The sequence below is a fragment of the Xenia sp. Carnegie-2017 genome, unplaced genomic scaffold (genome assembly GCF_021976095.1).
Source record: "Xenia sp. Carnegie-2017 unplaced genomic scaffold, XeniaSp_v1 HiC_scaffold_4, whole genome shotgun sequence".
NCBI lineage: Eukaryota > Metazoa > Cnidaria > Anthozoa > Malacalcyonacea > Xeniidae > Xenia > Xenia sp. Carnegie-2017.
The window spans coordinates 6,331,778-6,349,609 of NW_025813504.1; the positions used below are offsets into that span (position 1 = coordinate 6,331,778).

At 35.6% G+C, this 17,832-nt stretch overlaps 2 protein-coding genes and 1 long non-coding RNA gene across 3 annotated transcripts; 2 read left to right on the forward strand and 1 right to left on the reverse strand.

Moving 5' to 3' along the window:
* The first annotated feature begins 1,190 nt into the window (after positions 1 to 1,190).
* Positions 1,191 to 8,129, forward strand: LOC124455522. Its single transcript, XM_047006158.1, has 7 exons — positions 1,191 to 1,674; positions 3,727 to 3,792; positions 4,579 to 4,849; positions 5,025 to 5,225; positions 6,340 to 6,472; positions 6,715 to 6,837; positions 7,265 to 8,129. The coding sequence occupies exons 1-7, from the start codon at positions 1,252 to 1,254 to the stop codon at positions 7,605 to 7,607; spliced, it is 1,560 nt and encodes a 519-aa protein (XP_046862114.1). The 5' UTR covers positions 1,191 to 1,251; the 3' UTR covers positions 7,608 to 8,129.
* LOC124455525 lies at positions 4,257 to 4,698 on the reverse strand. The gene is made up of 2 exons (XR_006951892.1): positions 4,613 to 4,698; positions 4,257 to 4,445 (listed from the first exon to the last, which is right to left on the reverse strand). It is a non-coding gene; the product is annotated as an uncharacterized LOC124455525 (long non-coding RNA).
* A 974-nt stretch (positions 8,130 to 9,103) lies between the features above and the next one.
* On the forward strand, positions 9,104 to 17,223 carry LOC124455523 (1-acylglycerol-3-phosphate O-acyltransferase Pnpla3-like). The gene is given in 8 exon segments (XM_047006159.1): positions 9,104 to 9,527; positions 9,530 to 9,672; positions 11,828 to 11,893; positions 12,410 to 12,680; positions 14,281 to 14,457; positions 15,035 to 15,167; positions 15,282 to 15,404; positions 16,193 to 17,223. Coding segments are annotated over 8 exon segments (1,428 nt in total). The 5' UTR covers positions 9,104 to 9,247; the 3' UTR covers positions 16,428 to 17,223.
* The last annotated feature ends 609 nt before the right edge of the window (positions 17,224 to 17,832 follow it).

Sequence of the window (17,832 nt, forward strand, 5' to 3'; positions counted from 1 at the left end):
CTTGAGTGAAGACGAAACGTTTCATAAATTTCATAAAACCAAATTGTTTATGACTATGTTCAAAATTATTTGTTGGGCTCTAATATTTATTTTGAGAATCCGTTTCCCGCCTGGCACTTCATTGGCAACAATATTGATAAATGATACTTGGATATAGAGTGTGCCTCCCTACAAATGAAAATTCAATACAAGAGACTTCTGTAAATTATTTTTCTCCTACCATTAACATATGTAGTTCAAGAGTCATGCACCTACATTCTAGTCTACAATTATCGCGTAAAATTCATTTGGCAAATGTTTTGTCACCATGAACGACATTTATGAGCACTGTCTCTGGAATTCTAAACAGCAATAGATTGTCATCACTCACCTTTAGTATGCGTAACTTTTGTGAACGGTTTAAGGTTAAACGGTGAATCGGAGTTGCGGAATTCAGGATATTCCTCGAATCCAAGAACTTCAAGGCTCAGCCTTCTTTGAACAAACTGTTCAATTTTGGTACATCAAGTATGCTACCTTGTATTTGAATATTGCCGAATGTCGCATTTGAGCAGTTAAAGCACGTGATCTACTGCACATGAAAAAAATCTACTCCATTTGAAATTTAGAAAGTCATTGTTTTTAATTTATAATTTTCAGCCCGTTGAAAAGTGTTTTTGCTTGAAAAGTGTTTTTACTTACTTATTAGACAGCAGAGTTTGAGGTTATTCCATAAGGCCAGTGGCAAAGAATTTTAATACTAGTAGACAGTAGATTCCGCTAGTTTCGTAGTGCTATTGAAATAAAATGGCAGTGTTCGCTTACTGCAAATGCAATAGATTTCTAAAGAAATAAAAAAAGGTAATGATGTGAAATTTACATAGTGCGCAAAAACTGACGGCTGCAAGTGGCAACGCCATTGCTTAAAGCACAAGTTATACCTGAAGTTTTATACTATTAACCTAGATTCCGCATGCACAGTCCGTCATATCGTTCAGTCAAATTCGGCACTTCAAAACTGTGCAATATAATACGCTCAGGTTGGTCAAGGTCTCAAAATTAACCTTACAACGCAACTTTGTTGAAACTTGTGGATGAGATTACGCGTCTATCGTGTGCGTCTCGTGTGAATTGCATAATTAAGCATGTCGATCAGTCGACCAATAGGATTAAGAGTTACTTCAAATGAACGTGTGTGTTGGGGGGCGTGATGCAGGCCTACAGTAAACACAAATCGCCATAACGTCGTTCACGTTTGCTCGTTCTTGCACGATGAATGGGGGAGAATCTAAGAGTCTTAACTTAACATTTTCGGGCTGTGGATTTCTTGGGATTTATCATGTCGGAGTTGTGTGGGCCTTTAAAGACAGAGCTCCAGAATTTCTGGCGAAAGTCAACAATGTCGGGGGAGCGAGTGCTGGCGCTTTGGCCGCCGGCTCGCTTCTTTGTGGCATAAGTTTGTCTGATTCGCTTCGGTTTACCTTACGTTTGGCAGAATTTGCTCGAAGGTTTGCCACAGGACCATTCCATCCCAACTTTCAACTAACAAAAACGCTCAGGAGAGCCTATAAAAGAATTATTCCTGCCGACGCTTACAAAATCTGTTCAGGAAGACTTCACGTCTCGTTGACTCGTTGTAGTGATCTACAAAACGTAATTATTTCAGAATTTCATTCAAACGACGATCTCGTTGATGTAAGTATGTTTACATATATGATCAGACAAGAAATGTGACTTTTAGTTACGAAGGTTGTTTTACTACTCAAAGACTTTCACACGTAAGCAAAAAGATCAAAAAATAAAAGTTGAAACTCGTCTTGTATATATTTCACATAATGCATACTAATATCACTACACAAAACGTTTTCTAGCAGATAACATCAGCTTACCTCGATTAAATTCTCATTTATTTCGGAGATTTAAAAAAATTATCGAGAAGCTCGAACTTTTCTACGTAGATTTTTCGATGTACATTTTCAAAGCAGAAATCATGTGACGATATTATTTACTCCAAACGAGAACATGAATCTAAGATGGTCTAATAAATGTCTTTACACTAAACTGTTGAGCGAAATGAGTTGCTTTTTTGCCATCCACGAAAAACCCAATGAACATTTTTGAGAGAAAATCTTTTTTTTTTGTTATTAAAAGTGTCCCTAATTTGGTGTTTCCGTATAATTACTATTTTCCTCCACAATGTCGAGAAATTTATGAATAACTTTTAGTAATAATACATATTTTAAGGCATTGTCGCACGTCTGTTTCGCGCTTTATTACCGGTTGAAAAATTATTTCAAATTCAATTTAACGAATTGTACCCAACGTTGTTGACAAAAATGCATTTTATATAAGTTCAGGAAAGATATTCAATCATTGCTATGAGTTGAAATATTGATATACAGCACACAAATATTCCATATAACTTGATTATAAACAAGCAAGTAAAGTCTCAAATATCATTTGATTGAGTTGAAAATACCAGAAAATTGAAGTATAATGTGTCATAAGGTAGTCGAATTACAAAAATATTTTGATAAGGTTATTGAGATATAGCCATGTGCTTTGGATAGAAGTATAAAATCTTCATCTATGCCAGTTTAGTGTGGCTGCAGATGTATTGATCTTATCTTATGATTAAAATTTGACTGGTAAAGCAGACATAGCAAACAAAGCTATTGGTGGATATCGCTTCTTTTATCTATCCTATCAATTGTTTTCCAATTTAACCCCCTACAGTTGGAATGCAGTAAAGACCAACTTGTGACTGTAATTACCTGGCATTGTCAATTATCATTGACAGTCAATTGGGAAATGAGGTCAATAAGGGCAAGATACTTCTTTACAAATATTTCTTAGAAACTTCATTTGATTCTTTTGCTAACAAATTATGAAATGTAGTACCATGCTGCAATTATTAATCAAGGTGTGCTAATAGTGGGTCTGATTTGACATTTTTATCACTTATGAAGTTGTATGATTTCAATGTGAGATAAGTTACATAATAACTGCCATAGGATGTGTTTATTTATATCATAAGACTTTTCTCGGGACTGCTTGCTGAATAGGGTAATTATCTACTCAAGTGACCAGCACACAAAATAGTTCCTATTTCCATTGGAAGTTATTTATAGAAAGTCAGTTTGTTGCTTTCAATATTAATTAAATCGAAACTAATACAGCAATATGACATATAAAATATAATGTCTTATTTCAATTATTCAACACTTGATTCAATTCAATCTTACATTTGCTATTTTATGGCATTGTGCACTTTGAAGACAGTGTATGGAAAGTTGTTGTATATGCAACTTGACTATAGGGAGCCACCGAACCAAGTATCTGACCTGTCACCTGCTTGGCAAGCTAAGGGGCTGATACATTATACTATCTTTTGTTTTGTGTTTGAATAATTTTTTTGCCAGACAATTACATGCTTATTACTTTGTGTCACAAGATAAATTTTTGCACACATGTTATTTGCCACAAATAATTTCAAAATTTTCCAAAGAACATTTGTCCCGAATGCCAATGTTGTTGATTGCTCATGTTACCTGTACCTATTTTGGTTTTCTTTTATCTACTTATATATTTATGCTACACCAAAAAATCCTATCCATCATATATGAGCGTAACATACTACTAGTAATTTCTGAATGTTTCTTGTAGTCCAAAATAACTTCGTTATGTTAATGTTGCAGACTTTTAGCCCAGCAATATGTATTTATTTATTGGTTTCTACATTTTTAGGCTATAGCAGCATCTGCCCATATCCCATTTTACTCAGGAATCATACCACCAATCGTCCGAGGAGAGGTAAGAATTAGCAGGTTGTTACTTTAAGGATGGGGGGTGAAGGCTATGGCCTCCTCAGCAGTTGATCTTTTCGAAGTGTCAAATTTTGAATTTGTGTGAGAAAACTGCATTTAAAATGATACAGTTAGCATTATTTTATTCCCCAAAGTCTAGGAAATGGAATTTTGCAGCTTCTTGAATTAAGAATCATCCAAGATAACATGCACCCCACTATCACAGCTCACCCCTATATTGCTCAGCTCTGACTTTGAAGCTTTTAAAGCTTTATCATTATTCTTTTCTAAATAATGATTAAGTAACAATTTCATTAAAGATTATAGGGTGGCGTCAGAGTTGGGACTTTGAGTAAAGTTGTTGTCCGTACCCCCCTCCCGACACTGACCTTTTCTGCAAATCAACGTTTGTTTGCATCAATTTCTTTATTTATAAAGGATGTCCATTTCAAAATTTGCAGCATGCTGTACTTATATGTGCTGATGTATTTATTGGGGGAATTTCATATTCCTAAACAGAAGAGATTTTCAGAGTTGTGCTGTTTGATTGGCCACGCCCAGTGCTCTCAAATTTTTGTAGGAAAGGTTTATAAGGTTTACACACGTCCACCCAGTACAACCAGATGTTCCTGCTTAGAACTGTTTTCAAATGCGCAGAACCTAAAAAAAGCTAGTCTGTATGGAATTGTAGGCATTTCTTATTACATCATAATTTGCCGACCACTATACAAATCAACTGTTCTTTTATATAATTTACTGTAGCCTTAACGTCTGTCGCGTATTTTTTATTCAGTATCACATGGACGGTGGCATAACGGACAATTTACCTCAACATTTTCACGGTGAAACAATAACAGTGACTCCTTGGAGCGGCGAAAGTGACATCTGTCCTCTTGATGACTCGAACAGTTTTAATCATTTCATGTTCACGAACACCAGCATCCGTTTTAGCCAACAGAATTTTTCTCGAATGTTTCGAGCCTTCTTTCCTCCTGACGTCCATGATCTTGGTAAAATGTGCAAGCAAGGTTATAACGACGCCATCAGATATTTGAAATTACATCGTAAGTATCTCGATACACCCTTCCATGGTCGTACTGCTAGTACAATTAAGCACTATTTTTTTGTAATTTTCCCAATACCTCCCCCCAGTCACTTCCCTTCGTCACAAGAACTATGGACGTCGTAAGCAAATTACAATTTCTTACACCTTTCCAATTATGGATGTAATTGTTTTAGATCCCGAATTCCTAAGAAAGAGGAAGTGTTCCGTGCAGAAGATGACTAATTTCTGCGATTGCAATTCAACGGAAGTAGATGGAGAAAATTCGCTTGACGTCATCGCCAATGAAAAACTTCCCGTCATAACAAAAGTGGCAAAAAAAGAATATGTATCACAGGATGTTGTGGAACGATGCGGAGACTGCAAACTAGACCATTGTAAGTTCGTGTTTTCACTTTTAACTTATTAGTTTCAAATATAATTGTTGATTGTGAATTGTTTGGTTGCATTTTCAAACAATAGTTTGGTTACATTTGAAGTTGTGAGAGGTGTGCAGTGAAAGTTGTGTTTTTGAGCACATTGGTCCACGGCCTATGGATAGCGTTATCCATGGAATAGCAAAAACTTTCATACTTGCAGAAAAGGTGTTAATATTTTTCTTACGACCAAGAAATTTCGTAATCTTCGAAACAATATTCTATTTCAGTGATTGCTCATATCCAATCTTATATTTTTTGCTTTTTAAAAGGTTTTATAAAAGTTTAAAGAAAATTGCTATCCAATGGATAACTCTATTCAGGCTTCGTGCAACCGGCCCCTATAATAACGTTAACGTAAATAACACAGAAACGTTATTTTTTGCTATATTAGCAACTTGTACAAAATTTTTTCTCATTGGAATTGGTTTTCAGAACTCTCACGTGCGTTATTCTTAAGGTCCGTTCACATGATCCGATTTGTTGGATCCTAAAAAACGGACCGCGTGAACGCATATAAAGTGAGCCTGCGACAGTCGGATCGTCGGTCTGAAAAATCGAGTGGAAATATAACTTGCTTTATTTTTATCTATAATCTGTATGCATGAATAATAGAATGCCGACCAACCCCAGACTTCTCGCTCGCCGTTCTTCAAAATTTGATTTGACGCGAAAATTTAGATTTTAAAAAGACTTGGAAACATGAACAAAAATACGCAAAACATATCGATAAATGTACTGGATAACACAAATTGTTGCTCCCACGACTATAGACTCTCGTCCGACATGAATGATTTTGGATTTATTGCCAAGAAAAATATCGGACCTTCTGAACAAGAAACCGTTGCCACCCACAATCGGGATCGTGTTCGCGGACCTTGAGCGAACTTTGCTTTTCTGTTTGATAAATTGATGTCATTTCAATATCGTATATATTTGTTGATTTTAATTTATAAAATTTTTTTAGCAAAATACTTACGTAAAGATTTACCTACTGTCTACTACCTTCAATTGTTGCTATTTCCCATTACTTTTTATGTGATGTGTGTGTGTATAAAAAAGAAATTTTTTTCAGTTCTTGAACAGGCCAAGGTTGAAATCCTTCTTGCCGAGAAAGAGTTGTCGTGTTTTATTACCAGACTATTTTACAATGCTGTAGTCAAACCGTGTGTCATGACTATACTAAAGGTTTCAGACTTTGCTGAGAGGTTAGTCATGAAATTCTCCCGTCTTTTGTATATTATAAGTAGTAAATGACGAAAACTATACCTTTCTCTGTTTTGCCTACATCATCAGCAAAGAGTATGTGCGAGGAATATGAAAAGGACCTAATTTTCTTGCGTTTTTTTTTGTACTTGGAGTTCTTTACTGGGTCAAAAAGTAAATTTGGTTAACGTATCCATATCGTTTTCTTCCTCATCTAATACTGTGTCCATATTGTTCGTTTCAGCATTATTTTAAGGCTACCCAAACTTTCGACTGGGGTGACCTTCCTCGATATTCTACTTCATACTATCAATGATGCAATTGTTCTCTACAAAAGTGATCAAAGTACCAGCTCATGCTCTCAGAGGTACAACATTATATATATCACTTATAAGTTCTAAAAAATGATGACTCATTGAAAATTTTGAAGATATATATGTCGTTTACCGAACGCGAAGACTGCTCTGAAAAAACATTTTCACAAAGTCTCAAAAGCAGCCAGAGGGCGAAGGCCAAGGGGCGCTTCGCAGACCTCGTGAAAATATTTTCAGTGAGGACCGACCAAAACGATTCTTGTTTTTTTATGTTTATAATGAAGCAATTCACGTTGTAAAATGGTCGATGTAACCTTTTTGAGAGTGAAATTGGATTGTATTCTAATTTTAACTAAACTTCCGAAACATATGCCATGGTCAAAATAACATTTTATTTAAATTTCATGGTTATACTAATCTACTAAAAACTATAGTGACTGAATTATGTTAAGATGTCATTCATTGTTTCCATTTCTATAGTTTCTACCGCGAATCTCAAGTGTACAGAGCAAGCATATCTGAATTCAAAATTCAGCGAAGTGAAGATTTGGATTCCGAAGATTACGAAACCGCCCGAAGCGAGTCGTCATTTGTCACGTGTGTGTCTTTGTCTATTAGTACGGAATCCGAAGATGATTTTGAGACTTTGAGATCGACGAGTTGCGATACTCTATACGACGGAATCTTTTGCTGTGAGCAAGTTGGTCTTCAAATGCAAGAAAGTAAATTTCCTTCACCTTCGATCGTCTCCAGTAATAGAAGGTGGAACAAAGATGCAGAAAATATATTCAAAATATATGCGAAAACATGCACTGGCAACTAAAATTAACATGGTTAACTGACAATTCTAGTTTCAAAAAGGCCCCGAGCACTGTACATCAAATAGTCAATTTAATTGCTTAGATGAACACTTGAGTGAAATTTCAATTTTTGCATTCACAGTTATCCTTGAAACCTAATAGCGTGTCATATCTCACGATGTGATGTCACTTGGCAATTTCACACGCGATCATTTGCGGACTACAAAACATTTGCTGCTTTGCGAACGTTTCGCTACGTTTTTTTAACCCAGAATTTATGACACCGAAATAGTTTAATTTTCGAATCGACGGTCGATATTGTCAGTTAATTATTGCAGTCAAAGATAACAAAGGGCAAATTATTTTTATTGATTAGATATTTTATAATTATACATAAACTGTAAATTTTGTAAATTTGTGAGAATTGCATGTAGCTATTGGTTCATTTTAAAGAAAATTAGAATTGTACAATGTCCAACAACAAACAATAGTGTAAATAATAGCAACTGTCACAAAATATATATTGCTGTCCACTCTCCGCTCAACGACTTTTATTTGTTTGGAGTGTTGCCCACTGAACGTGTTTATGGAAATCATCGAAGTTCAAAAATTTTTGGAAAAATATAAAGCCATGTTTAGAAAGTTTGCAAGTTTGTTTATGCGTCCTAGTATTTGCTCATTTCTAAATACTAAAAGATAATAATAGTTGCATGTTAAATGAACTTTACACCAGAGCTTTGCATTCTAATTTTTTGCTAAATAAGCATAGCCTGCCGAAATGATTACTCTAACAGCGAGGCCAAACTTAGTAGCTCAGCTACGTTCATCCTGACGTCACATTATTTACCATACTCTGTTTTCTGTAATATCAAGAAGCTTGATTTTCATTTTGCTAAATCGTATTCTGAATTAATGTTTTGTTCAACAAAACGGACCATTCCTATTGTTGACATCTAGATAGTATAAAAATATCAACCGTTTGCATTTGTACACACAAAGTGCATTTAGTTTGCCAGACATCATTAAACATGTAACAAGTTAAGAGTTGAACGTCATTTTACTCGCCTTCAATAAAATGATTCTTGAAGGCATTATTTCTTGAAGGCATGCATGCTGGGGGTCTCGCAGGGGGTAATACAAGGCTAAGACGCAACACGCACATATTATGTCAACTCCCACTTTCAGCTAAACAACTAGATGTCAAAATCAGTGACTGCTCTGATACTTTTCGAACAATGAACGCTGCCGTTTTCAATTTCCATTCCACTTTTCCTTGTGAACTAGTTAAAAATTAGTTACATCATTATCAGATACAAGCAAATCTTTTTTTATATTCGACAAAGGGCAATGTAAACAATCAAGTCGTCATTCTTGATTATATAACTCGCAACTGCCCACATGCAACTGCCTCATGCCTTCAGTCGATCATGTGCGTGTCGTGATTGTGTCGTGCACGTAATTGCATAATTAGGACGAGTTATGGCCAATAGGATTCAATTTTACTCTTGTGTGTGTTGGTTGGTGTGTAGGAGGCGTGATGAGGGCAACATGGGAAAATGTTAAGTCGTCATAACCACCAACTACGTCTTTATAAATTACTAATAACTCATAACGTACAGAGGGTAAAATTCATCGTGAGCATAAGAAAAACTTTGGTTAAACGATGGAAAAGACTGTGGAACCTAAAAAATTAAATTTAACATTTTCGGGCTGCGGGTTTCTTGGGATTTATCATGTCGGAGTAGTGTGGGCTTTTAAAGACAGAGCTCCTTCATTTCTAGAGCAAGTCGAAAATGTTGGAGGAGCTAGTGCTGGCGCTTTGGCCGCTGGCTCGCTTCTTTGTGGCATAAGTTTGTCTGATTCGCTTCGGTTTACCTTACGTTTGGCAGAATTTTCCCGAAGGTTTGCCACAGGACCATTTCATCCAAACTTTCAACTGACAAAACGCTCAGGAGAGCCTTTAAAAGAATTATTCCTGCCGACGCTTACAAAATCTGTTCAGGAAGACTTCATGTCTCGTTGACTCGTTGTAGTGATCTACAAAACGTAATAATTTCAGAATTTCATTCAAACGACGATCTCATTGATGTAAGTATGTTTACATATAAGATCAGACAAGACACGCGAGGGTTCACAGGTGCTTTTTTCGACTTTACTAGAAAGGGAAATCAGGAGAGCGTGTATTTGCAGATTATATATTTTTAATCGGTTTCCGACGTGTGAGCTGTCAACATTTGCCGTCATATTTTTATAAGTATTCATACTTTGTTCGACCGTTTGAAACTAAAACTTAAAGAATGGATTTTGCTGACTCATTTTGGAATTGAGTTTTTCTTTACAAAGGATAAAATTTAAATATAGTCAGTAGAATTTACTTAGCCCTACTCAAAACGATTAAAAAAATGGTGTCTTTTAGTATCTTGTTGTGAGCGCCGACAAAATTGTTTACATTCCATGTACGTTATCATACACGTTTGAATCATATGTTTGCTTTTAAAGGCCGATCTCCACTTCGACCGTACCGTAGCGTAACGTAGCAAAACGCGACGTAGCGTATCGTATGCATATATGTGTTACATTCTCCACTTTGGCGGTTTTAACGAACCGTACCGAAACGAAGCATGGCGCGAATTTTGATTATAATCATAACATGGCGGTTGTCAGTAAAAACACACTTATGTATGCTAAATATGTACAGTGCTTTCTAACGAGCAAAAAATTTCCCTTTAGGAAGATATTCATATCATATTTTCATGAAATCATCGCGTGTCGCAATAAACTAATTTATCGCAATTAGTCGACGAATTGCGTATTTCATTTCTAAAAAAAACACGAAAAGCCGGTTTGGCTTGAATAAGTTCCTCTTCAATTTGACCTCATTGCCCTGCGTTATGTTTAGATTTGAAATTTGAATATTCAGGAATCAGGAAAAAGTAAGGAATGAATGTTTGCCATAAGGTATATTAATTGCAAGAATGAAGAGGCCACATATAATACAACCAGTTGGAGCTTGATGAGATTTTTGAATGCTATTAACCCTTATTTTTAGACTTAGCTAAAAAGTTATTGTGGCAATCTCAATAGGAATAAATGTCATCTAATTTACAGTAATTCTTCATAAAAAAAATTAAATAAATTCAATTACATTTCAATCTTGAGCTTTTATGTTGCTCAGTTGCTGCACATACATTTCAAAAAATGTTCAGACTCCATGTGAAGCAGTAAGGGGATTAAGTTCATTTATAGCTTAATCTGCGTTAGAATGTATACTGTTGGCCATAGTTACGTATCTAACTTGATTTATGACACATTTGTACATTATGCATTTATTGTGTACATCCCTCTTGGACTGTCTTCACCTAGCAGTGTCTTGTACTAAAATTTAGCAACTAGGAAATGAGGTTTCAAGAGCAAAATAGTTGTTTATTTAGCAGCTCTTTATTCTATACATTCTTTCATTTCTTTGTTGAAGAAGAATCCTTAATGACTAGATATCGGAGATTATTGAATGAGAATCTGAACTGTGCCTGTTGCAAGATTTTTTACTCTGATATAAGACAGATCATGTGTTGACAGACTGATGTATTGTGGCTTCCCTTTCACCTTCAACAACCTTAAGCTAACACAAATTAATTTGAGTAATATATGTCATAACCTTATAACAATTAAGCCATCATTTCATAACTGTAATTATTCAAACTCATGAGACAAAGACAAATTTTCAAAAAAAATTCAATGAGCATTTTGAAAAGTAAATAGGTGTCAATTTACCATTCTCTGTATTAAACTATTCTCGTGTGACCTAAGGTCAAATTCACCAAGGTGGTCCATTGACTTTAAACAAAATGAGAGAATGCTGCAAGTATTCCTGCAACATAAAATGTAGATGCATGGCCATATTAGGCTGAGGGATAAGGGGGTTGTAGCATCCCAAGACTGTTGGGCAGACAAGAGCAATATGCCAGGAATTGCTGAAAGTAAAGTAAATAGGTAAACATTTAAGTCATTCGACCAAGATTCAAACTTTACCGACTGTTCTCCTTAAAATATTAACCAGTGTGCCCATTATGAAAGGATATCTTCACCCTCATGGCTTACCTCATGATTTAAATGAAAAGCCATATCTTCAACATTTTTCCCAATAAATTTTTTACATCATTTCTTAGTTTTGTAGTGTACCTTTTTGGAAGAGAAGCTCACTTCATGACTCAGCCTATAACAATGGAATATTTTTTCTCTTAAGGCTTTAGCAGCATCTGCTCATGTCCCATTTTACTCTGGAATTGTACCACCAACCTTTCGAGGAGAGGTATGTATTTTTCTGTTCAGTGCAATAAATGAAATGTTTGTTATGGAAAGTCCTTCACCAAAGCATATCTGCAATTCAAACCATAACATAATGTAGGAGAAACAGTCATTTTATGATTTATGCAACAGATTTAATATTATAGCCTTTACATTTATTCATGTTTTGAGCAAAAAAAATTGATAGGGATTAAAGTCCTTTAATTGCGTCATCAATCGCGACTAGTATGGACTTGCAGTCTACGAACAACTGGTAGGATTTACTACCATTTTGCCCTAAGCATGTGTAAGCTTTGTATGATATTTCTCCTTTATGCTTTGGTTTGCTTGAATAAAATAAGCATAAACACAAGCAGCTCACATCTGAATGATGACAAATAAACACAAATATAGACACAAGAAAAAAGAATATTGCTTCGTTGTGCAGCTTGTGCTGGGACATGAAAATTTGACCGAGCCGGTTCAATGAGTCATCTGACTCATCTCCATTCTTTTATTGATATCTTTCGTTTGAATTTAGTATCATCTCGATGGTGGCATAACGGACAATTTACCTCAACATTTTCAAGGTGAAACAATAACAGTGAGTCCATTGAGTGGCGAAAGTGACATCTGTCCTCTGGATGACTCGAACAGTTTTAATCATTTCATGTTCTCAAACACCAGCATCCGTTTTAGTCTACAGAATTTTTCTCGACTGTTTCGAGCCTTCTTTCCTCCTGACGTCCACGTTCTTGGTCAAATGTGCAAACAAGGTTATAAGGACGCCATCAGATATTTGAAATTACATCGTAAGTGCTTCACTTCAACCTTTGTGAATATGAAGCGGTAGGGCATCCAACATGCCTTTTTGAATTTCTGTAATTAAATTCAGGCCGAGTGTGTCTCTAAAAAACGGAATCTGCACAAAAATTATGTATGCATTAAATGAAATCTGTCTGCAATAGCTATTTTTCCGCCCTGTTAATTTAGTCATACGCTTGTCCATGTTCTTTGCAACTTATGGAAAATAGGATTACGTTTTTGTCGCCGTTATAACTCAGGTTATATGGCTTTGATGTTACAAAGCCACAGTATAGAGAACATACAGTAGAGCCACTCCATTGAATTTTTTTGTGCCACGCATATCGCATTGCGCATCTGATTACCATTGTGGCAGCCAGTCAATTGCAATTTCTGACCAATAGGAATGATGAAATGGCTTACGGCAGCCAGTAATCTAATTAAATATACAGCAGCCAGTTGCACAGCGAAGTGACCCTATTTTACTGTTACAAAGCTCTCGCCTCATAAATATGAAATGGAAATCAGTATATAGGTTGTATGCATGTTACGTCACGGCAGCCATGTTAGTAGTCAAATACAAAAGAACATTTTATCAATGCCACGCGTTGTTGGCATCAGCTGACGTGGCGGGTCACATTGTTTTATATTCCGTGGGGATTGGTTGCTTTTAGCTTGTTATGTACTTTAAAAACCTTATGAAATCCCAGTGAAGCAATAATGTCAAGTTCATTAAACTGTATTAAATGCTGATTTTATTATTGTGCGTAATCATTTCAGTGAGTTTATGGCAGGCTCCGTTTTTTTATTGCAGCACCCTGCGGAACATTTGTCATTTGAGTTTTACAAGATTCTTGGTCCACTTCACAGTCATAGCAGCTACAGTTATATTTTACCATTATTTGTTCCGTAATGCGTGAGACAAAAAGTTAGTTTCATTTTTTAGGATTTTTTTTCATACATTTCCCTTCTCACCGTTCATTGAATTTCTAACTTTGTCAAATGAGTTCTACAAATTTCTCTGTCACTTGTCGTGGACTCGTAGTAGAAAGAAACCTGCCATTACACATATGAATCGTGTCATGATCCGTTACTTTTATCTTCTCTTCCTTTCCTTCCATAAGAACATGGCCGTCAAAAGTAAAGTATGATTTGTAGAACCGGAGGTATAAGTGCACGAATGCGCACCCCTGGCTAAGCTTGGACAACGCAATAGTTTGTTAATGTAAATGTTATGGTACTGCGACATGTCAAGAGATGCACCCTTCCTGACTGAATTGAATCCTATATCCGCTCTTGTTCGAGGGAGATGTCATCGAAATATGTAAATACGGACTTTGGGAGATCGCCTATTTCCCTCAATGCCAGAAATCTAGAAATTGTTAGAATAGAGAAATGCTGCCAACCCTGCCTTCTTCGGAACCGATAACTATACTACTCCCGGAAAATCGAGAAAGGAAAAATTTCTGCCTGTGAATTAAGTATGACCGATCACCCCCCTAGATGTTGGACTTAATTCATGCGAAATGAATGCCCCTACTCCATATGGTTGCTTCGATTTCTTACACTTTTGTCAAAAATAGTTATGCATGGGCCTTATGATTTTAGATCCCGAATTCCTGATAGAGAAGAAGTCGAAGTGCTCTGTGCAGGAGATGAGTAATTTTGGAAATTTGCAAAAATTCGTTTCGAATGAAAAACTTCCCGTGATAACGAAAGTAGAAAAAAAGAAAGTTGTAGCTATCGATGCCGTAGGATCTTGCGGAGAATGCGATTTGGATCATTGTAAGTAAATTTTATTAATCAAGTTATTTTATGATACTATGAGGTGTTTCTCGATTCAGTGAATGGTTGATTGCAGCGCAGTTTATTTGTAATTTCACAGTGAAAAAGTGCGTGCAATTGCACTGTAGAAAAGTTGTAATGCACTGTAAATACTGTAAACTAATCAGCTGAAAAGCAGTGAAAGCCAAACAAGCTTCTTTTCAATTCAAAAGAAAAAAGGCGACAGTCTTCGCCACGTAAGTTAATAAACGGTTTCCACAATTGCAACTGTGTGAAATTCAAGAATTACAAAACAACGCAGAGAATTGAAAGGATCAGGTAGTGGCTGTTTTGCTTGCAGTCTTTAAATACTCCCTGGTGCTTGCTTATTCGTAACAGCACTCGAAACTGTATTAGCTATTATCTATACGAACTGATTACTGTCTACAATCCAACACAAATTCCATAAATATTTTTTACTGCCATAAATTAAAGTTATCTGAAGACTGTGATCTTAATTATATTTACTGTAATTCATGTACAAATCCTGTTTCTTTTTCACTTTTCATGTAGTTAAAAAAAGAACAATTTTTTTCAGTTCTTGAACAGGCCAAGATGGAAATACTTCTTACAGAGAAAGAGTTGTCGTGTTTTTTAACAAGAGTTATTTTCAGCGCTTTTTTCAAAACATTTGTCATGACTATAGAAATGTTGTCTGATCTGGCAGAGAGGTTAGTCATACAATTTTCCTGGCTTCTGACAATGTGGAACTATTTTTTAATTTTGATGTATTGATAACAAGTTCAAACATTTACATAAATCTTTGTCCATATTTTTTGCTGTAGCATTCTTTTAAGTCTACCCAAGCTTTCTACTGGTGTGAACTTTCTTGATCTTCTTCTTCATACCGTCAACGATGCAATTGTTCACTATGAAATATATCAAAAGAGGGATTCATCTTCTAACGGGTAAAGTATCAGTAATTTGTATGTATATATGTAGATAGATAGATAAATAATTTATTGCGAGCTTCTTCATCCTGTACTACCTATAGGTGGGAGTATAAACGCAGTCTTTTTATCTTAACACGTGCATGGATTCCCCCAAGAATTCAGTACCAGGCATACATATTGAAGCGTTATTTATGTATTCAGTATTCATATGCACGTGGAAAATTCAATGTACACAGAAATCTAACGGTTTCGAATTGCTACGTCGTTTTATGTATGAGTTTCATATTGTTGTTGTTGTTGTTGTTGTTGTTGTTGTTGCTGTTGTTGTTGTTGTTGTTGCTGTTGTTGCTGTTGTTGTTGTTGTTGTGAAACCCTCTCATGATTACGATGATATTTTATAACTGAAAATAAAAATAATGAAACGCCTGCGCTAATTGGTCCTGTGCAGAACAGATATGACCTCGACCAATCAAAACAATCTATCAATCAAAGAGAAATTGCAAATCAATCATGAATACATGTTGGAGGAATATTGAAATGATTGTTTTACAATCATTTGTTTCGCATTATTGTTATTTTATAAATGAAATAACTCTCGAGCATGTGCAACCCTCGACCTTTTGTCTCGGGCTTGCACCGATCTGCTCTCGAGTTCTCCCAAAGGTCTCCTCGGTTTGCATAAGCCTGTGCAAACACAGTAAACATCTTTTATTTCTTAAATAATTACGTTTTTCAGTTTATGTTTGTTACAAAGAATATAGAAGTTGAACTTTATTTTGTGTTGTTTTATTTTCTATTGCTAGTTGCTTCCACGAAACTCAGGTCTACAGGGCAAGTATTTCGGAATTCAAGTACAATCGAAGGGAAAAGTTGTATTCCGATGATTACGAAACAGCATGCAGCGAGTCATCTTTTGCCACGTGCGTGACAAATTCCAACGGTACGGAATCAGAAGATGATTTTGAGTCTTGGAGTTCGTCAAGTAGTGACACCGTAGTGGAGGAATTTTCATCTCTAATGAAGTCAACTTTGAAATAGAGAAACTAAATTCCCGTCAGATGTTATGTCTCCGGTAAGACCAAGTGGGACAAGATGTTACAAAGCCGATGAAAACGTTTTCGTAGACTTGTGTAAAATTTGAAATCGAAATAGTAATTAGGAAGATTGGTTGTATAACCTTGTACAGTTGATCATTTCACTTTTTGTGAAATTTGATGTAAAAAGATTGTTATATATTATATATCGAAGTATATAGGAACTTTATGCATGGCACAGCACGGTACGGCAGCCTGACAGGCGGTACTCTTTGACTGAATTTCCAAAGTAGCTGCTAAGTATTGTCGCTTCTTTAAACTCAAACCGTATATTTGCAGCACTGCTAGACTCGAAATAAGAAATTAGACTTATGAATAACGTAATATAAGCATGATAAAGTTTTATTCTAAAATATATATTAAATTTTGCGTGTTCAAAATATCAATGATTAGGTTTTCCAAGTTTTGCCGCATGTGATCGAACTGTATTCATTCCATGGGCCAAATTTTTCGTGAGAAATGTTAATTATCTTCATGTGCAGGACGCGGATGTTGTTAGCATTTAGTGATTTTATTGAATTTTGTTGACTTTTAAATTGGGAGGATGAACTATTACTCACAGGCAACGAGAACTTGTTACTTGAAAAAGAACATTACTAGCTGGACTGGAAAATGGTCGTATCTTACTGAGAAATTTTTGCTAGAGGAATGAAGCCTTAAAATAGGTTAAATGCTATAACTGCTATGCAAACTGCATTGAATGTATATAAACAAAATATTAAATAAAAACTGTTAAAATACGAGCACTGTAAATTAATTTATTTTAAATGAAAGAACTTATTTGAAATCCTTTTGGTTAGTGGTTTTATTTCTTGACTTTTTATACATTATTGCCAAAAACTAGCTAGCTACATGCACGATTTTATTTCAAAATTCGAGTACAAATATTATAAAAAACCATTGGAGAGTTTTCGCTCGTACCTTAGGATTGACATGACTATGGTGGGAGAAACCACACTGTCGTACCAAACAACAGATCTTTATAATTCTTTTTATTTGGGAACTCGAATGACGGCTTTGACGTCAGGTAAAAACGCTGTATATTGTTGAAATTGCCAAAAAATCTGGAAATTAAAGTGAATACGCTTCAGAAAAGTTTGATTAGTAAAAAAAGACAGCTTTAGTTTGGCGTTGACGGCAAAACTCTCTAATAACATGGTTGCCTCAGGATCTTTTGTTATCATAGGGCGTATACTGACGTATTACTGACGTAATTATCTTATTGGGATGAGGTATATTCATCAATATATTCATTAGGGACGTTTAGACTAAAAATCCGTTTTCAACACCACGCTTGTTTCCACATTTTATTCTCGTTGCCTTTTGGAATTGCGTCTGCATGCATCTTG